At 44.3% G+C, this 21,854-nt stretch overlaps 1 protein-coding gene across 19 annotated transcripts in view; it reads left to right on the top strand.

Annotated features, from left to right (window-relative positions):
• MCPH1 (microcephalin 1) overlaps positions 1–21,854 on the top strand; it is a 248,781-nt gene that overhangs the window by 49,886 nt on the left and 177,041 nt on the right. For 17 of the 19 annotated variants that reach the window (XR_011378483.1, XR_011378482.1, XR_011378485.1 and 14 more), the window contains one exon: positions 7,116–7,228. Coding sequence is in view for 14 of the 19 variants with exons in the window: in XM_051832685.2 (XP_051688645.2) it covers positions 7,116–7,228 (113 nt within the window). In the remaining 5 variants the exon portion in view is untranslated. Of the gene's footprint in view, positions 1–7,115; positions 7,229–15,226; positions 20,215–21,854 lie in introns of those variants that run through there. The other 2 variants (XM_051832694.2, XM_070048134.1) reach the window with 1 other exon arrangement.

Here is a 21,854-nt window from a genome sequence, read left to right as displayed (position 1 = left end):
AGAGTAAACCAGTAGATGGGAGACATTTTCTCTGCCTCTCCTTCCCTCTCTGTGTAACTCTTTCAAATAAATAAATAAATCTTTAAAAAAAGAGACATTTACTAGACACTTTTATTGACAGAAAGGGAATGGCCTACAAGACAGACTGATATGCTTGACTTTCAGTTGACTGCCTGTACCTTACCCAGGGTAAACGAAGCAGACTGTTCTGGGCAGGTTTCTGCAAACTTATGGTCAGGCTCAGGTCATCAGACAGCCTTTGCCACTGAGGATTATCCAGGGCCATTTAAGGATCAATCCTGGGAGAGCCCAGTGGATAGCAGCTAAAGCTCATACCAGATTTTTATGCCCTATTCCTGAGTGGGAAGGGAAGAACCCCCTAAACCAATCCATTTTCTTGAACCTGAATTCATCCTGTGAAAAAACATTTCAGACAGTATTACAGTGATGACCAAGTAGATGATGTCATCAATTAAACTCCTCTCTATTCATCTTGCCAGTTAGCAAAGCATCTTATCCTGAGCTAAAGGATTTACATGAATTTTTGGGAATGTGGTGTTTATGTTGATATGTTAGTACTTTTGGAGTGTGATGAGCTAGCACATTTACTTGATACCTTGAGGGAACATCAGATAATTCATGGAAAAATGGAATTGAAAGATAAGTTTGTTTTGACAACAATAAATTTGTGAATAGGATTTGCATAACACAGATTTTCCATGAACTTATTGTACATCCCTTCCATGCATGGATTTCATAAATCTCTTTGCTTAAAAATAAGCGTCTTTTTTTAAAGATTTATTTATTTATTTGAAAGGCAGAGTTACAGAGAGGCAGAGAGAGGTCTTTCATCCACTGGTTCACTCCCTAGACAGCCGAAACAGCCAGAGCTGTGCTGATCAGGAGCTTCTTAGGATCTCCCACATGGCCTCAGGGCCCAAGGACTTGGGCCATCTTCTGGTTTCCCAGGCCATAGCAGAGAGCTGGATTGGAACAGCCAGGACTCGAACCAGTGCTTATTTGGGATGCTGTCACTGCAGGTGGCAGCTTTACCTGCTACCCCACAGCGTCAAGCACATAAGCGTCTTTTAATTTCATTTTTCATGAACTTTGTGACGTACTCTCATTCAGTCCATTGTGAAGTATTTTAAAACATGTTGCAGGCTTTATAACCACTGGGTTTTTTCCCGAGCATTTGATGCTTCATTAGAAGTGATAGGTAGGCCAGCGCCACCGCTCACTAGCTAATCCTCCGCCTTGAGGCGCCGGCACACCGGGTTCTAGTCCCGGTCGGGGCGCCGGATTTTGTCCCAGTTGCCCCTCTTCCAGGCCAGCTCTCTGCTGTGGCCCGGGAGTGCAGTGGAGGATGGCCCAAGTACTTGGGCCCTGCACCCCATGGGAGACCAGGAGAAGCACCTAGCTCCTGGCTTCGGGTAGGCGTGGTGCGCCGGCTGCAGCGGGCCGGCCGCGCCGGCCATTGGAGGGTGAACCAACGGCAAAAGGGAGACCTTTCTCTCTGTCTCTCTCTCACTGTCCACTCTGCCTGTCAAAAAAAAAAAAAAAAAAAAAAAAAAAAAAAAAAAAAAAAAAGAAGAAGAAGAAGTGATAGGTAATGCACCTGTGCTGACTCCGTTGGTGGCTACTGTCTGCAGCTCTGGGTGGGGAAGGGGTTATAGTGTTTCACCAGGCATCAAAGGAAAGTGTGATGCAGTGAGCGGCTGCCTAGAGAAATAATTTGTGTGTGTCAGATGCTATTTAGTTTGGTTCTGAGCCAGAAGTGCTAAAGTAATTGTAAAAGGCGTACTTTAACGTGTTTTTCTACATTGTGGTCCTAAATAATTACTTTATTTCCTATCTGAACTGCAGCAGTGTGAGAAAACACGGGAATGTAGCTGATATTTTGATCGATTCTCACGGAAGTCATCAGAAGGCAATGCCATTTTAAAAATGGAGTCCATTAAAAATGCTTTGTGTGTGCTTTATACAAACTAAGTCCATCCTCACGTGAGCTCTAGATATTCTTGTGTGTTATGGAATATTTTGCGTATTCTGAGTACTTCGGATGAAGTATACGTTACTTCTATAAGTAAATGGGCATACAAGAGTAATTGGACTTCTGGGCAATTTGAAGAATCCACCAGTGTGCTGGGAAGAATGTTCTCTCCGTCCTTTTTCCCACGGCCTGCCAGCCCCGCTGACCAGGCTGTGAGATTGGAAGCAGTCCAGGCTGCCAGCCCTGTCCCTGGCATCAGGACATGAGGCAGTCTGAACTGACCAGAAAGGCAGGATGTTTATCATTTAACTTTTTAGTTGACTCATTCATTCACTTATTTACTCATTTCTCATTACTCAGATGTCTGTTCTGCATCTGCTGAGGTATTCAGATAAACACCCCAAGAGGGCAGGTTCATACAAAGCCCTGCCCCTCACCTTGAGGACCCTAAACATTTAACAGCAGTGAAGGTAATCTCCAGACAGGTATCAGGAATTCAGAAGATCCCAGTGGATAATTAAAGCTCGTTTAAAATTATGTATGGTTATTAAGCTTAATCTGCTCTAACAAAGCTCCTGATTTTGTTATCCTTACAATAATAAAAGGATAAAAAATGTGTCCCACCTATTGAAGATGGTGATTACATTTTAACTTTGCTTTCTTCATATTTAACAAAATATTTTAACAGATGAATGTGAGTACAGCCTCTTGTCAGGTGAGGTTTTTTGTTTTGTTTTTAATATTTATTTATTTTAAGGGCAGAGTTAGAGAGAGAGAGATTCTCTGCTGATTCACTCTCCAAATGGCCACAATGACTGGGTCTGGGCTAAGGTGAAGCCAGGAGCCTGAACTCCATCCAGGTCTCCCACATGGGTGGCAGAGACTCAAGTTCTTGGACCATCATCTGCTGCCTTCCCAGGCACGTTAGCAGGGCACTGGATCAGAAGTAGAACAGCCTGGACTGGAACTGGCTCTCATATGCAGTGCTGGCATTGCAGGCAGCAGCCTAGTCCGCTGTGTCATCATGCCAGGCCCAGGGTGTTTTGCTTGTGTAGATTATGTGAGTAACTTGCACATACACTACCAGTATGTAGGGAAATGAGTTTTTTCCAGGTGTATTTTAAAGTTCTTTTTTTAAGTCTTCAGATTACACATTCAATTTTGTTCTCACAGAATTCGTTTTTCAGGTTTTGGGGGCTCAGGAAATTTCCCATTAGGATAATTTAAAATGTAATGTGCATTTTTATATGTTAAAATCAATTCTTAAATCAGCCTTCAGAAGGCTTATTATTTTTTCTGCATTTTATTTGAAAAGCAGAGAAAGATCTCCCATGTCCCCAAATGTCCCACTATAGCTGGAGCTGGTCCAGGCCAAAGCCAGGCGCCAGAGTTCAGTCCAGGTCTCCTATGTGAGTGGCAAGCACCCAAGTGCTTGGGCCATAGCTGCTTCCTCCCAGGTGTACATTACCTGGATTGGAAGCTGAGTTGGGTCTTGAATATAGGCACTGTGATAGCAGGCAGGCATCCTAACCGACATCTTAACCACTATGCCAAACGCTTGTCCCTTCAGAAGTCTTTCTCAAGTCTTCAACTCTTGCAGATTGTCCTGTATAAATAAATATTGTTTTTATATATCATTAGTACTAATGTTAGTAGTTTCACTATTGAAAGTAAGAAAGGAGGAAGTACAAGGAGTTAGATGTTGGAAATACGGGTTTATTAGGCACTGGCTCTGGGCAAAACCTTGGCATAAGCCAGGTTTGTCTTGAGGTTTTTAACATCCACTTGTGCAACTCCTTTTTCCTGATATGTCCTTGATTGCCTTACCCTGGACCTGTTCATCTCTTGGTATCGAAACCTGTAGTCCTGTAGGCTAGTTTAATCTCTGCCAAGTTACAGAGGTTGTGACTTAATTATATTGAAACCATAAGGTGAAAAAGTGGCTATTTTCTACTAGCCTTGATATGTTTATATTTTGATGATAATGTTAGCAGAAACAAACTTCGAAAGTGAAATTTTAGGCTGTATAATTCTGGGGCTCATAGGTTCTTTGCTGTCTGTGTGTTCATTTTGTGAAATCTCAGCAGGCTGCCAGTCCGATGAAGTTAGAGTGAAAATGAGAGAGAGCCAGGATATATGGCTTTGATAGGGAAAACCTGTGGGCTGAGCTATGCCAAACTCCCCTCTCAGATCCAAGTCGAAGCCCTGGGCTCCAACAGAGTGGTGTTTGGAGAAGAGGTCATTGGGAGATGATTAGGCTTAAATGAGATTCATGCCATTGTGAACAAAATAGAGACAGTGGAAAGCTTGTTTCCTGTCTTTGCCTTGTGAAGACTTGGTGAGGAGGTGACCGTCTGCAAGCCAGGGAGAGTGCTCACCAGAACCCAGCCTTGCTGGTCCTTGGAGCTCACGCTTCCCGGCATTCAGAACTGAGAGAATAAGTTACTGTGTTCAAGCCACGCAGTTTGTTGTATTCCATTCCCATAGCCCAAGCTGAAAACCGCACTGATTAGACTGGTATGTTGGAGGAAGAGCGGCTGCAGGGTTGGTAGAAATTCCTGAGACATTAAAGATAGATGTGTATTAGGTAGTTGGGTGTATCCAGCAGTATCCCACCAGTCAGAAGCCTGGATGAGATATACAGAATTAGGACTCTTGAGTCATAGAAGGCTTTATGGCCAATAATGAAGTCACCTTGCGGAATAAGACTAGAACCAATGACAGGCACCAAACTGCAGCACTTACAGGGCAAACACCAAGAGTCACTTGAGGGGCGTGGAAGCCAGAAAGGTGGGGGAGCAGACGTGTCCACCAACCAGCACGAGATGTGTCCCTGACTGCTCTGGACACAGTGATTGCAGGGTGACTTTGCAACTAACTACCTATAAACATCCTTAAGGCATATTAGTAAGTTTTTGTTAGTTTTTGAAATATTTTAAATAGTTATGGAATAACTGACTTTTTTTCCATTTTGTGACAGCATGGCTTGCGAAAGTATGTCACTAATAATATCAGTCTTAAGTTTTAAAAGGTTATGATGCGCTTCCTGGAGCTTTGTTTATAGAAGACTTTACAACCTGCTTCATTGTTTGGCAAGAACATAGACAAGTGGTTGCTGTAAACCTTGTTTGAATCCACTAGGAATCTGCAGACTTAATCATGACCTGATCACCAGAGAGCATTGCATTCCAAATTTATTTTAGTCCATGTTTCTCTTATTTTCATACATTCTTGCTTTAAGAAAATATTTGAATTTTAAAAAGAAAATCATGTACAGTATATACAAATAATATAAATTTTTAAAAAGGTATATTGAAAGGCAGAGAGACAGACCTATCAGCAGGCTCACTCCCCAGTGCTTATAACACCTAGGTCTGGGTGAGCCAGAAGCTCTCTGGGCCTCCAGTGCATATAACAGGAGCTCTAGTACTTGGGCTGTCTGTTGCCTTTCCACACACATTAGCAGGGAGCTGGATCACAAGTGGAGCTGCTGAGACTTGAACTAGCACTCAGATATGGGACACTGCCATTCCAGTTGGTGGCTTAGCCCACTGCACCACAATGTTGGCCCCAACGAATGTGAATTGTAATTAATTACTTTTCAATTTTGGATTTAAACATGAAAAACAGGTTCCATTTTTATCTTACCCTAGATGTTAGGAGTACTTTAGGAATATTGAAAATTAGAATGTTAAAAGCTAATGCATAAATGATAAATCGATAATCTTACCTTCAGGGTGAGTAAAATTGACAAACTTAGAAGAAAATACCTGCCATGTCATGGCCTGCTCACCCACTTGCTCCAATCCGGCTGTCTTAGTCTACCTAGCTGAGCTCATTGTGGTTGGACAGTCATTTATCACTGAAATAAAATGGGAAGAAGCAAAATGTGAGTGTGTGCCAACCATGATTAGAATGGAGAGGAGGGAAATAAAATGACTGCTGAGGTGGTGCGGTGATCCGTGTGTGACTGGTTGGGTCTCCGGTGGGATCCAGGAATAGGATTTAGAGGCACAGTGTTGATTTGTCGTTCAGAAGCCGACCTTCAAGTATTTCTCGGGCCCTGCTTACAAAGAACTAATTTGAATTCAAGAAAATATTGAACTGTCATTTTGCTTTTTATTTATTTATTTTTTTAGAGGGGAAATTTTCAAATCAGATCCCCTGAACTGCTTTTATCTGATTTCATCATTTCAATCATAGCATCTTATCTGCAAAGCAATCTTTGTGATAGGATTTGATTTTTAATGTTTAAGGGCACTGACATCATTTTTGCCTTGTATTATATGTATTTGTAACAGTATTGTGTATTGGCTTGTGAACTCCCTAAGAATAGGGCAGTATTGGAGCCAGTGCCATGGCACAGTAGGTTAATCCTCACCTGTGGTGCCGGAATTCCATAGGGGCGCTGGTTCTAGTCCCAGCTGCTCCTGTTCCAGTCCAGCTCTCTGCTATGGCCTGGGAAGGCAGTGGAGGATGGCCCTTGGGCCCCTGCACCTGCATGGGAGACCAGGAAGAAGCACCTGGCTCCTAGCTTCGGATCGACACAGCTCTGGCTGTTGTGGCCATTTGGGGAGTGAACCAACAGAAGGAAGACCTTTCTCTCTCTGTCTCTCTGTCTATAACGCTACCTCTCAAATCAATAAATAAAAATCTTAAAAAAAAAAATAGGACAGTATCTTGTGTCTTCTGCATCTCCCATGGGTTAACCCTGATCACCATATTTGTTGGTAAGTGAAGCAAGGGGGGTGGGCACCCTGTCTTAACTGTTGCTTGCTAGTGATTGGGACTGGGCCGCCAGGCTGTTCCAGTACATGAGGTGTAGGCACATGTTTTGTTGCATTATTAAATGGACAAATGTGACAACCCAGGACATTGTAACCTGACAGGCAAAATTGGTTCTGACTGTTGAGTTAAGGAATTAGTTGGGATAGTGAAGTTTGCAATTGAAAATTCTAAGTAGGTCTCAAAGGTCAAGAAGCATGAGTGTTTAATTAAGAAACCCATACTTTCCTGCTACCACTGTGCTTAAAGAAATGTTGTTTTTAATAATTGTTTTGCTTAAATTGCATTAGTGTTCAGTTCATGTAAAACTCTAACCTTCAATCCACTTGGGTTTTAGGTGTTGAAAGTGGACCAAGAAGACATGATAATTTAGGTCACACATCATGCGAAGGCTCTAAGCACCTCATTAAACATCAGGAGGAGTCGAAGACAAGTGGGAAAGGCAAGAAGGTTAGTGTGAAAACATACTCTACACTTGTAAATGCTGCTGCATCTGATGTTCTACTCCGGGTTAAAAAACAGTCTGTTCAACGTGAGTTTTGCTTTAAGAACTGGTGATGGGTGAATGCTGGAAAACTCTGAATAGAAAACAGGTCACGGGTTGCAGGCAGGGCAGTTACTGCAAACAGACCAACCAAGCGTTCTCATGTCACTTTGCCAGTACATTTCTGGCTTCTAAAATGCCTGCAGCCTCTGTTGAGCAGAGAGCGTTGGTTGTGCCAGCAGTGTTGCCGTTTTATAATCTGAATAAATGTTTACTAGGTAGGAGGTAAAGAATCCAACCATCTTTACTTCGTCAACCAACAAGCTTTGGCCTCTGGCCATTAAGTGAATGCTTTCTGTGCTAACACTTGGGGGCACCCATTCCTTTATGGTTTTGGATTTAAAACCCAGCCCTTTCTCTCTAAAAAAAAATCCTCCTATCCCAGGATAGGCTTATATGAACAATGTAAGGGTGATTTCTGATTTTTTTTGATTCTCCAACATTTGCTTCATTGCTTAAGTTCAAAATTCATCATTTAATATTATCTTGTGCCTCGTTTTATTGAGGCCACAGATGTATAATGTAGTGAAACCTGAATTCAAAATGATAAGGGCAAAACTAGTGCTAGAGAGCTAGAAGTGGAAAGAACAGCCCTTCTAGGAAATGGGCGTTGAGCTCCCAACTGGTGGCCCGAGCAGAGGGTACCTGTGTCCAGCCTGGGGCAGGGAATGGCAACACAGCACCTTAGCTCCAGGGTGGGCAGTGGTGGAAAAGCCTTTATGACTAAACAGTCTGTTGTCACTTGTAGAAAGAAACTTAGATGCTTTCCTAGAGCTTTCTGTTTTGTCTCAGGGAAAATGGAGCAAAAACTGGAAGGTAGCCGCGTTTCGGACCGAGCAGCAGATTGCAAGGGGAGAAATGGTCGAGGCCACATAGCATATTAGTAATGTGAGTGACTCCCAGGCCTTCGGCAGGCCTGAGTGATGACTCAGGAGCCTGCCTGGGGCCTCCCTCCCTGCCAGCGTGCCCTCTGTAGAATGCTGCTGATGCCTGTGGCCAAGTTGATGTTTTTATTTCTCTGTTGGCCAGTCTTCTTTCTCATTGCTGCGTGGCCACTGCATCTATTTCCTTGGGTAGAAAGGGTAAAAGCCTTCCAGATAGGCATTTAACCAGTACTTACTGGGTGTCCCTCGCTGCTCACCCCACAGCTCTGCCCGACCCCCTCCCACGTTAAGTGACAGTTTACCTGCTTGCTGCCCTCCCTGCTTCTGGTCTTCTCAAGGAAGCAGTTGCACCCCATGCACCTCTGTTGCTCCAGTGATTGTGTTAAACCTGGCGTTTAGAGAAAAAACAAAGTACTCAGTAAATATTTATTGCTGAGTGACTTGTCACCACAGGGGTGCTCCATTCTGTCTGATCAAAAGATGAGAAATTTGACTTCCTTATTTATCACAGCGGAAATTAATATTTCTGACATTGACCTTGCTGCCTGCTGCCTGAGTAGCCCTTGACTTGGTGGCTGGGCCTGTAGAGAAGCCTGGGGCTAGAAACAGGCTTCCCTGGTGGGATTGTTGTGCTGTGATAAATGCAACACAAATGTAAGGTCATGGCGTCATAGTTGTGCATGTTAGTAGAAAGATAACTGGTCAAAGAGGATAACCAAATACAAAATCACACACATACCACTGCATATCTGCCCTCAGGTGACATGCCGAGGGTCAAAAGTTGTTTAAAAATACCTTCTTCCCCACAATCTAGAATAGCGCAACATTGGAGCTGAAAAGGATCCATTACTTTGGGTTCTGCATGAAGACTTACTTTTTAAATATGCAGACTCACTGGCCCCATGGCCCCCTGGGTGAACATCTCCTAGGGGAGGTTCATGTGACAGCCACCCTTCGAGGTCAGTGCCCCCTCCTACAGGGAGGAAACTCAGAGAGCAGACATAGTTCACCTTATTAGGTACTGTGTTTTCCAACAGAAGGCAGGAGACCTGGGTTTCCTTTCTTTCCCATGACATTCTACCTTCTCTGTTTCTTACTCTGGTCCACACGCAGCCTTTTCTCTAAAGGAGATCATCTCCAGGGTGGGGCCTCTGAACTGGGTTGCATGTGGAATCACCTAGAATGATTCTGGTCCACATCCCCACACTTCCTGAGGTCCATAATTTGGCGTAGACCCTGGCCAACAGGCTTCAAAACAAAACTCCTTAAATTGAATCTAACATGGAGCAAAGCTCTTAGGGACATAAGTGTAGTTTTAACAAATAATTTACCCTGAAAGAACTTAGGTTTTTTTCTCAACACATCTCATAAGCATTTGTTTCATTTTAAGTATTTCAAAAGGACAAATATACAGAATAGAAAGAAGTGAAAGGTCATCATTTATCACTTAACAGGTTGGAAGGACAAATGATGCATATCCTTAATGCAATTTTAGATTACAAAGCAAGGTTTCCTGATAGTTTGAGATCTTTTTAAGGTGGAAATATGGAAAGGAGTTTCTGTGGACATCTTATGTCCACTAAAACACTAACTTTAATTCTCTAGTATTGAAAAATCTGTGGATATGTGGAAGGATTGACTTGGTGAGCTAAGATTTTGACCCATAACTTACAAGTACAGTATTGGGCTTAAGGGTTCTGTGACTACCTCAGTCATTTCCTTTTCTCCTATGTTTGTTCCTTGTTAGATTTCAAGATAAACAGTGATACACTGAAATTTAAAACTTTCCATCATAGTCATGATTTGATAGAAGTCTATATTAAAGAGTTAGATTTTATTAGGCACAACAATTGATATTTCCTTTTAAAAAGTATTGTTATTGGATTGTAATGTTGATAAACACAAAGGAATATCACTTGTCAGCTCACTACTGAAGTACATGCCTCTGCTGAAATGGAGAATATCAATGTATGGAGTGTAGGATTAACGTCCTTGTGTTTTTGTGTGAGAGCTCGCTTCCATGCTGTTTCTGTCGTTTCAGAAATGGCTAGAAACAGATGTGTCTCAGGGCCTGATGGTCCTTTCTTTTTTAATCTTAATTCTAGGGTTCCATCTAGGACATGTGCTGTCTCAGCAGCTCTGCAGAACAGGCTCGATGAGACGAGCTGTTAATTCTGAATTCTGTGTACAGGAGTGTGCAGAGTTAGAAGGCACGCAGGTGAGGAGGGTTGACCTGTGGTTCACATAGCCCAGGCCTGAAGGAAGATATGGCCCAGGAGAGGATGCGCCAACCTGCAAGAACAGCCAGACTGCTGTCAGGTCCTGAGCGTGGCGTGTTCACACCCTCAGTGCTCCGTGGTTCGGCTGTGGCGGTGGTTCTCTGTAGTTGGTGGTGATGTTCTGTGGAGGCCGCAGGATGCTTCTTGGGGGTTATTTGTGTCCTCACGTCTCTGTTGCTGGGGACACCATTGAGTGTATCATCCTTCACTTTTGTGCCTATGTGTTGTGGTTTCCCTCTATCCTGTCCCCTGCATCTCCTGATTTCATTCCAGATTTTCTTCTACATTCTTCTTTGCCATTTCACTTTCTACCCTTTGACCGATTTACTTGAAAGACAGAATTAGAGTGGGACGGAAAGAGAGAGAGAATCTTCCATCCATTGGTTCACTCCCCAAAAGGTCACAATGGCTGGGGCTGGACCAGGCCAAAGCCAGGAGCCTGGAGCTCCCTCCAGGTGTCTTACGTGGGTGGCAGGGTTCCAAGCGTTTAGGCCCTCTTTCCCTGATTTCCAGGTACATTATCAGGGAGGTCGATTGAAAGTGGGCAGATTGTGTCTGTGTGAGTCAAGCAGAGTTGTCCCCTGCCAGCGTCTCTTCTTCCTTGACGCGCTGTCTTGCTGGCCGGGTGTCTGCAGATTGCTGCTTGTGTCTGTCTGCCTCTTGTCCAGCATTTCTAATTGATCACAGTCAGGAAGTTGTTCCAAATTACTTATTCCACTGTTCAGCTTTAATGAAAAAAGCAGCAGCAGAAAATTCTGTCACTTGCATAAAATGGGTGGATGAACCTAGAAGACATTTATGTTAAGTGAAACAAATACCACCTCATGTCACTTAAGTGGAATCTAAGAATGTTGAATTCATAGAAACGGAGGGTAGAAGGGTGATTCCCAGAGGTAGGAAGAGGGTGTGGTTGGAGCAAAGGAGATGTTGGTCAATGAGTTGTAAAGTTACAGTTAAGTAGGAGGGGTTCTGTTGCATAGCAGGGTGACTATAGGTGTAATAATATATGTGTCAAAATGACTGAAACAGGCCGGCGCCACGGCTCACTAGGCTAATCCTCCGCCTTGCGGCGCCGGCACACCAGGTTCTAGTCCCGGTCGGGGCGCCGGATTCTGTACCGGTTACCCCTCTTCCAGGCCAGCTCTCTGCTGTGGCCAGGGAGTGCAGTGGAGGATGGCCCAGGTCCTTGGGCCCTGCACCCCATGGGAGACCAGGAAAAGCACCTGGCTCCTGCCATCGGATCAGCGCGGTGCGCTGGTTGCAGCGCGCCGGCCGCGGCGGCCATTGGAGGGTGAACCAACGGCAAAGGAAGACCTTTCTCTCTGTCTCTGTCTCTCTCACTGTCCACTCTGTCAAAAAAAAAAAAAAAAAGACAAACATTTTTAAATGTTCTAAACCTAAACAAATAATAAATATTTGAGGTGATGGATATGTTACTTTTCCTTAATCACTGCATGACATAATACACACTGAATCCACTGAAATAACACATTACTCTTTCAACTAAAAATAAAATTAAAAAATTTATTTATTCCATCATTAAATAATAGGAGAGTTTTAATGGTCATCTTAAAAAAGGAAAACTTGTATAAAAGAAGTTTCTGGTTTGAATATTTCTCTAAGAGAAGAGTAATGAGAGATCATATCATTAAGAGAAAGAATTTTTTTTTTGTTTAAAATTTGAGCAACAGGGAGATAGAGAAAGTGCCCATCTGCTAGTTCATTCCCCAAGGATGTACAATGGCTGGAGCAGGGCCAGGACTTAAAACTCTCGTGTGAGTGACAGATATTCAGCTACTTGAGCCATCACTACTTTCCCCCAGGATCTGCATTAGTGGGAAGCTGGAGTCAGAAGCCAGAGCTGGGAATAAAACCCAAGTACTCCATTGTCAGATGCAGACATCTTTTTTTTAATTAATTTATTTATTTGAAAGAATTATACACAGAAAGAAGGAGAGGCAGAGAGAAAAAAAGAGAGAGGTCTTCCATCAATGGTTCACTCCCCACTTGGCTACAATGGCCAGAGCTGCACCGATCCAAAGCCAGGAGTCAGGAGCTTCTTCTGGGTCTCCCACATGGGTGCAGGGGCCCAAGGACTTGGACCATCTTCCACCACTTTCCCACGTCACAGCAGAGAGCTGGATCAGAAGTATAGCAGCCGGAACTGGAACTGACGCCTATATAGGATGCTGACACACAGGCAGGCGGTGGCTTTACCCGCTACACCACAGCGCTGGCTCCCATGCAGGCACTTTAACTGGCGATGTAACCACTTGACTAAATGCCTACCACAGAGAAAAAAAATTTTATTAAAGATTTATTTATTTGTTTAAAAGGCAGAGTGACAGTGAGACAGGCTGAGAAAGAAAAAGAGAAAGAGAGATTCCATGTGCTGGTCCACTGCCCAAATGGATGCAATGCCAGGGATGGCCAGCCTGAAGCCTGCCATTCTGTAAACCAGTGGGAAAGATCAGTCATCTTTTTTAGACGTTTAAATATTTATAAATGTATTGAGCTTTTTTAATTTTGAGGACCTAGTTTAGCAACTTTATTGCCTCTGTAATCTTAGTTTGTAGGTAAGATTGTAGGTCATTGGTAAGGAAAGATAGTTATGTAAGGGGACTTCAAAAAGTTCATGGAGATGGAATTAAAAGATCAAGCTTAAGAATCCTTTATTTTTGTAAAGGTTTACTTGTTTATTTGCAAGGTAAAGAGAGAGACAAGGAGGACAGAGAAGTCTTTGTCTGCTGGCTTATCTCCCAAATGCCGGCAACAGTTGGGGCTGGACCAGGCTGAAGCTGGGAGCCTGAACTACTTCTGGGTCTCTCACATGGGTTGCGGGAACCCAAGTACTTGGGCCATCTTCTGCTGCCTTCCCTGTTGCTTAGCACTGAGCTGGATTGGCAGTGGAGCAGCCGGGACTGGAACTGGCACTCTGATCTGAGGTGAAGGCATCCCAAGTGGTAGCTCAGCTCACTCTGCCTTAACCATCCCCCTCCCCCGCCCCACACACAAAGGCTCTTTGTAAGTGTCGATTCCAGCCATTTAATACATCCCTGGAGAAGTGAGGGTCCTGTGAATTCAACCATACTAATATAGTCTTTTTTTTTTTTTATTTTATTTTTTTATTTTTTGACAGGCAGAGTGGACAGAGAGAGACAGAAAGGTCTTCCTTTGCCATTGGTTCACCCTCCAATGACTGCTGCGGCTGGTGCGCTGCGGCCAGCACATCGCGCTGATCCGAAGCCAGGAGCCAGGTGCTTCTCCTGGTCTCCCATGGGGTGCAGGGCCCAAGGACTTGGGCCATCCTCCACTGCACTCCCGGGCCACAGCAGAGAGCTGGCCTGGAAGAGGGGCAACTGGGACAGAATCTGGTGCCCCTACTGGGACTAGAACCCAGTGTGCCAGTGCCACAGGCAGAGGATTAGCCTATTGAGCCGTGGCGCCAGCCACTAATATGGTCTTTTTAAACATTATTTGCCAAAGAAAAATGTATGTCCTTTAATTTCTTTGGGGGGGATTAGGAAACAAGAAATTACAAGATGACAAGTCAGAACTGATTGGTTCAGTGGTGCTCAATGATTTCCCAACAAAAGTCTTGCAACGTTGCCCTTGTTTCATGGGAGGAATGAGCGGGAGCATTGCTGTGGTGAAGAAGGGCTCTCTGGTGATGTCTCCCAGGTGTTTTTCTACTAAAGCTTTGGCTGGTTCCTCAGAACACTGTCCCAAGAAGCAGGTGCTGTCATTCTTAGGGCCTCCAGAAAGTCGGCAATAGTAATGCATTGAGCATCCCTAAAAGAGGTTGCCATAGCATTTACTCCTGACTGGTCCACGTTGCTCTGACTGGACTACTTCCAGCTCTTTGTAGCCATGGCTTTGATTGTGCTTTGTCTTTAGGATTGTAGTGGTAAAGTCATGTCTCACCTCCAGAAGAAATGCTTCAGGATCTTGAACCCACTTGATAAGAATTTCCACTGAAGGCCCTGCCCTTCTCTGCAGCTGATATGAGGGCAGGAGCTTCGGCACCCACTGAACAGGAAGCTTGTTTCACTGTGACTTGTCAGTCAGAACTGTGTCAGCTGAGCCAGCTGTGCTGTCAGGGCTGTTGTTTCCTGTTTCTGCTGATAACTGTGGAGCCTCTTCAATTAGGGCATGAGCAAGGCTAATTTTTTTTTTCTCCAAAATTGATGTGAAAGCCTACCACTGCAGGCTTGATCTTCAGTGCTGTATCGTTCCTTAAAACGAGATATCCATTTGTAAACTGCTGATGTCTTTGGCGCATTGTCCCCATAAACTTCTTGTGCAGCATCAGTGATTTCAGCATTCTTGCATCCAAGCTTCACCATCAGTGTGATGTTTGTTCAATTTTAGCAGAGTTCATGTCTCTTTGGGAGGAGCTGTTTTCAAGATGTCTTATCCTTAGTGCCTCAAGCTAGATCATCTTCGGAGAGGCTGTAATGGGTTGGTATAAAGTTACCTTGTCCCCTCAAAATTTGAAATCCATGCAGTTTTTCTATATTATGAGTTTTCCATGAACCCTTAGAGTAGCACCTTATATGTCTTCGGAGTTACTGGAGTTATTGACCTTTTCAGAGGGAGAAATATAAAATGTTATCACAAATGTTTACCTATTTTCTTTGTTACATGAATATTATTATTTTGGAATATGAAAATTTATTCTTAATATATTTCTGCCATCAATGTGTATGACCTTGGCCTTTCTTTCTTGCCTTTGTATAAGGCCAAAAGAGACACATTGGCTACTTTGACAACCTTAAGGTGGACTCCAGGAATGTCACCAAAGCATGACCTTTCCGACCAAATCCAGCAACCAGAACTTCATCGTTTTCCTCAATGAAGTTCAAGCACCCGTCGTTGGGGACAAAGGCTGTGATTTTCTTGCCATTCTTGATCAGCTGGACCCTGACGCACTTCCTGATAGCAGAGTTTGGCTACTTTCTCCACCACGGAGTTTGGCTACTTTCTCCAGCACGATGCTCTTGGTGTGTGAGGCACCTCGGAAGGGGTTGGCCTTGAGCGCCATGCCTAGGTGGGCCTTCTTGTACTGCTTGTCGTGCCACTTCTGGTCCACTGCGCAGCTTCCGGGCAGTGTGAAGGCCACAGCACTTGCCCGTCCTGCCAGCACGCGGGCCTGAGCGAAAGAGAGAGGCAGCGTCAGGCACCCGTAAGCCCACATGAATGTTTTAATACACAAAATCTGAAGAAGTTAAATATAGAATTAGTGCTAGTTCTTAGGCAAAAAATATATGAATATGTTTATTCTTGTCCAAGTTTTTCTGTTTATTCTGTTTCTGGATAATATTGACTGTTATTCTCAACAAAATTTTTAACATTTGCCATCAAGTGTATAATTTTTCATTAGTGCCTAAATTTTTAAATCTCATTTTGGAGACATCTGTGCCAATCCAGATTGTCCATGGGAGGGTGAGCTGTGGGTCAGAGCACAGAAATGTTCACAGATGGCTTTCATAAGCTTGGGGGGTCTGCAGAGATGTCAAGGACTAAATTCAGTATAGTTCTTTTGATGGTGACTTTTAAAAAGAGGGGTGGGGAACTACAGACCAGATAGAATGTTTAAATTTATCATTTTTTTAAAGATTTATTTATTTACTTGAGAGGCAGATTTACAGACAGTCAGAGGGTGAGACAGGGAGGTCTTCTATCCACTGGTTCACTCCCCAAATGGCTGCAACGGCTGGAACTAGGCTAATCTGAAGCTGGGAGGCAGGAGTTTCCTCCGGGTCTCCTACACAGGTGCAGGGGCCCGCGAACTTGGGTCATCTTCTACTGCCTTCCCGAGACCATCAGCAGGGAGCTGGATCGGAAGTGAAGCAGTCAGGACTCCAACCAGCACGGATATAGGAGAATTCTTAACCTACTACGTCATAGCACCAGCCCCCAGAATAAATTCTAAAGATGTTTTCAGTAGGGTAGGAAAACAGTGGTGAGTAGCTTTGCTGCTTCGTGCTTCTGTCCCTTTGAACAAGTTACTTGGTAATTTATGCCTCTGCATCCTTGTGCATACAACAGAGATGATGATAGTACCAATCTCAAAGGCTTTTGCTAATTAAATGAGATGAAACTTGCAGGTTAGGATGGTACCTGGTAAACAGAAGTGCTCAAAAAACATTAGTTGTTTTGTTAGCACAGATGTGGATGAATGTCGTGTCCACATGTTGACTGTCCTTTGGAGGTGTCAGTCAGAATAGACCTCGTCTCTGTCACTCTGCCAGTCCTTCGTCTTTCCCAAGGACTGCCTTGTGTCTTAATGAAAATGACCCTGAAAGTTCCAGTGTAGTCCAAACTGTGTCTCTCACTGGATTCATTGCCCACTGTCACACCTGGGCACAGTGAGAGGGTGGAAGGTATGTATTTTTAAAAAGTCCCTCGGTGGGTGTGACAGGATGGATGCTCATCCACTTGGTTGGAAACTGTGTTGAGGTGTGTATGTGTGTGTGTGTGTGAGTGTGATTGTGTGTATAGTGGAGGGAGCCATGTCTCCACCAGCCCTTAGCCGAAGCTGTGCCCTGCCTTCTCATCAGGAGGCAGAGGAGTTCGTGTTTGTGTGTGTGTGTGTGTGTGTGTGTGTGTGTGTAGCGGGGGGAGAGTCCTGTCTCCACCAGTCCTTAGCTGAAGCCATGCCCTGCCTTCTCAACGGGAGGCAGAGGTGTGAGTTTGCAGTCTGTGATACCTGCTTGAGTGATTGCTTCCTCGAGGTTCCCCTGACAGGTGCTTTCCTCACCTTTAACATTATCAGAACCACCCTAAAATAACTGAGTTTTAACCACCTTTGCTGAGCTGTAAGCAGTGGGCTGGTAGCTGCCATTTATTGAGTTCTGTGTTTTCCCTAGACTGAGTTTTCTGTGTCTCAGGCACATGGAGTGCCAGTTTATGTCTGTATTGTGGAAACAGTAGGATGGGAATTACAGGCAGTTTGAGTCTGACTTCTACAAGGAAGGTACAGAAGACAGAAGGGTCCTAGTGGTGGGGATAAAGGGAACTCTGGACTGCCAGAGAGGACGAGAAAGGTACTGTACAGGTGCAGTTGGAAAGGCTAGCCAGGGGCAGGTGAGAGGAGATGGATGATATAGAAGCCTTCTTGAATAAAGAAAATAGCAAAGTTGAGCCATTGTTAAAATAGATTATTTTGCAGGCTGTTTCCTCTCTTAAGAAAGGGAGCTTAGAATCAGGAGTCCACTGGTATAAATGAGACACTAATATTTTGTGAAAGTAGGCTTCCAGTTTCCAGTAATTTTAGGACTTGGACTGTTTGCCATTAGATAATGTATTTGGTTGGAAGCATATACACGTGTGGATGATTCTGATTTTAAATTTAACCTTCAAGTTGAGATAACAGTGACTCATCAAAATGACAGGTGATATTTATTTTTTCTTAAAAACAGCATGAGTATGTTGTTATCACACATTTAGGGAAATTGCCACACTTCCTCCAGAACAACACCCCTTACACATTGTGGAAGCACAGGATTGAGCCTTTTATGAACCCTCAGTTCATATAAGTGATTTCCCTTGTTGAGACCCGCTATGTGCAGTGAAACAGGGTCTGCATCCTGTAGATTCTTTGAGTGGCCTCACCTGACAGATAGGCTGTCCAAGATCCAAGCGCCCTCGGTTTGCAGCACAGGTGCTTAGTGATCCAAGATTGATTGGAGAAATCACTCTGGGCAGTGCATCCGGACCCGGCACTGGGGAGGAGGTGCTCGATGTGACAGGTGTGGGGTCTGCCGGCAGATGTGCCTTGATGAAGCCATTTAACAACCAGCTGCCTCGTTATGGCCTGACAGTTGCTTTCAGATCCCAATAGTGTGTTGTTTCTTGTTATGTATTAAAGGAAATATTTCTGTAGAAAATAATAAATAGAATCTTCAGAGAGCCCCGTCTTTTCTTTCATATGCTTTCTGTGTTCAGTACAGAATGCCTGATTTTGAATGCATTACAAGGTGTGTAGTTCACAAATCATCAAATGTGTTTGGACTGGAGGTGGTTGGAAATGAGGGGCAGTCAGAGTGGGTCCTCTGGTGCCTTCAGGGGTCATCTTGACCCACTGAGGCCAAGAGTGGGGTACACGGGCCACTGGGAGACAGCCGTGAGAGAGGAGCTCTCCAAGTTCTGACCTGTTGACTGGCTCTTGTGCACCTGGCCAAGGACAGATGTGCATTTAAATAAATACAGCTAATGGTTTCTTCCCCCTCTCTCTGGAGGTTTATTGATTAATTTGCATGAAAGACAGAGAGACAGGAGATCTTCCATCTTTCTGGTTCACTCCCCAAATGCCCACATTAGGCAGGGCAGGGCCAGACAAAAGCTATGAGCCCAGAACTCCATCCGGGTCTCCCATGTGGGAGGCAGGGACCCCAAGTACTTGGGCTGTCATCTGCTGCCTCCCAGGCATGAGCAGGAACTGCTGCTAGTTATTGAGGCGTAGCTTATAAAAAATGCACCATTTGGGGCATGTTAGCTAAATGGTTGTGAGCCATGGTAACTTGGTTTAGAAATAAGTTAATGTGAGGTATGGAGAAACTAAAAATAAATAAGTAAATAACTTGCTGAGGTACCAAACTTGGATCCTTATGTTCTGGGGATAGAGGAGGAACTGAGGGTTCATAAAAGGCTCAATCCTGTGCTTCCACAATGCGAGTACCTATTCTCCAGGGAGCAGTTCATACAAGCCTTACCCTCTGCCCTGCATGGGGCCACCCCCCACAGCTCCCAGTGTCTGCGCCATTCCTCCGACCAGTAATTGGTTTGAGAACATGACTCACTTCTGTCCAAGGCGATGTGAAGAAGTCATCCTGGGAGGTTTCTGGAAATGCTGTTCTCTCACTGGAGATAGCCCTGGGAAGCAACGGCTGAATGCATGTCCTGGAAATAAATGCTACAGCCCCAGAGTGAAGCCAAGGCCGTGAACCAGAGGAAGGAGCAACAAGGGAGGGAAGGGGGCCGGCAGACCTGATGGCCTGTTTCCACTGACATCAGAGGTGTTTCCTAAGTGTTGCTCAGATAGGGCATAATGTGTGCGTGTAGAAATGCATGGCTTTGTGCATTTGTGTGGGAGGGGTTTCACTTTGACTGTGGGTGGCTTTCCCTGGCCCGGCTCCTGTCTCTTCCCTGGAGGAGAGCTTATTTCCTTCCCAATCATAAGGCATTTGCGACTTCGACTTTCCTTAAGACTTCTTAACACTTTTAGCTCTTTTTAAATATTTAGGAATATAACTGATTGGGTATTACTCCAGGAAAATTTCCTTTTTTAAAGAGAGTAAGAACGGGTTCATTCAGAAGGAAAGGGGTTAAAACGAGGAGTGAAACCTGTAATTCAGAGTCAGTGAGGCATATTTCGAGAGTTTGTTAAAAAAGTAAAATATGAGGCATTTCCAACAAATTCTTGGCAGATGCTTTTGTGCATTTTGAATGTGAGTTAAGACTCAGTTCATAAATCAGTGGTGAGTGTGTGTAAGGAAATAGCGTGATGCGTGGTGACTACCAGACCACAACAACCTGATGTGAAACGCCTATTGTTCTGGTCCTCGTTATCAGTGATTTTCAGTTTCGAGAACTTTTTTTTTTTTTGTCAAATTATTCCCTTTTGTTTTTCTATGGGAGTGTATTCTGATTTTCACTTGTAAGTGTATTCATTATGATGATCTGATTTTATTCAATGAAATGGCAATAAAACCTATCTCAACATTGTTAGGGTTGTGCCTTTTCCTTTTCTGGGTTGGATATTTTTCACAGTGTCATTTCACTCATCAGGTAAAATTTTAACATAAGAGAGCGACCAGGGACAGGGAGCTAGGAGTCAGAACAGTTTACAGAGGTGAAACTGGGGGTGGGAGGGAGAGATTGTGTCTGCTTCTTCAAATACCAGCACAGCCCAGGCTCCGGGAGATTGCTCCTGTTCCCCTCAAGTTCAGCCCGGTAGGTTTGGTGAGTTTGGGGTTAATCTTAGAGTGGTGAGTGAGTCTGCTCTACCCCTGAATGCAAGCAATTTGAGCAGTTTATTTATTTATTTAAAGGTTTATTTATTTGAAAGGCAGAGTGACAGAGAGAGATCCTTCATTTGGTTTGTTCCCCCAAATGCCTGAAACAGTCAGAGCTGGACCAGCCCAAAGCCTGGAGGCAGGAACTCCATCCTGATCTTCCCTGTGGGTGGCAGTGGCTCAAGCACTTGGGCCATCTTCCACTGCTTTCTCAGGCACATTAGCAGGGAGCTAGATTGGAAGCAGAGTAGCCAGGACCCAAACCAGTAATCTGATAACAAGATTCTGATATCTGAAACTGGCAGCTTAACCCACTGGGCTACAGCACCAGTGCCTTGAGCAGTTTTCTTTTCAAAGGCACACCAGAGGACTGGGGTGTGGAAGCCAATCTTGGGCGTCCATGGCCAGCACTGCTGGCAGGTGCTCAGGGCCTGGGACTCGGGCCCTTTATTCCTGGCCATCTTTGATGCCCATGTCTCCCCTTGCCTTTTGCTGCTGCAACTCCACATGCCCTCAGGAATTCCTGCCTTACTCATTACTGTCACCAAGTATTAAACAATCACAAGATCAACTTGTGTCTGAACATTTTCATTAGTAATGGCAGACAGGACTTTCAGAGCTCTGCTTTTTACTGTCCCAAGGCTAAGGAACCAAGGTCAGCAGCCCCGCATCACATTTCACCTGCTGTCCCTGTCAGTTTGAGTGCAACAACTGTGAAGGCTGGGCTCTGAGGCAGTGGCCATCAGTTGTCCAGGGGGAATGTCTAGGCACAGGCTCCCTACTTGAATTCTGTCTCAGTGTCTTCCAGATGACCTTCCCAGTGTGATTAACTGAACCTCCCTCTCAAACATGGTATTCTATTGCAAGGCCTGTTGGCATAACAGTTTTTCTAATTACATCTTGGCTAGTTGGTGTGTGTGAGAAAAACTCGTCCTCAGTCCTCTTTGTGCCCATGAGTGTGTCTAAAAATTAAAAAGGAGGAAGTCATGGAGATTAATTTCAGCTTTATGTGACCTGAAACCCTTCATAAGGAAATGAAGACCTGAGGACCCAGTGAAGCCTGATCCTTTTTCTGGTTTTGATCAAGGGTGAAGAAATGTCAGAGGGCAGAAAGGATGAACCACAGGTGGTGACGGCTAAGGTAGCAAGGCCTGTTGGTTTAGATTCTTCTCTGGGTCTTCATGGAAAAACTTGTTTATTTTATCCAAATATCAGAAAGTCACCACTCGCATGAAGCTCTCAGAATGTGCTTCCTGGGAAAAGGGGGAGGCCTGGGTGTACTTCCTGAATCTGCCAATTCTCAAATCCTTTCATCTTTTTAAAAAAAAAAAAAAAACTTTTATTTAATAT

The sequence above is a fragment of the Oryctolagus cuniculus genome, chromosome 8 (assembly GCF_964237555.1).
Source record: "Oryctolagus cuniculus chromosome 8, mOryCun1.1, whole genome shotgun sequence".
Lineage (NCBI taxonomy): Eukaryota > Metazoa > Chordata > Mammalia > Lagomorpha > Leporidae > Oryctolagus > Oryctolagus cuniculus.
Note: the sequence above shows the minus strand (reverse complement) of the source record. Positions and strands in the feature narration are given on the sequence as shown.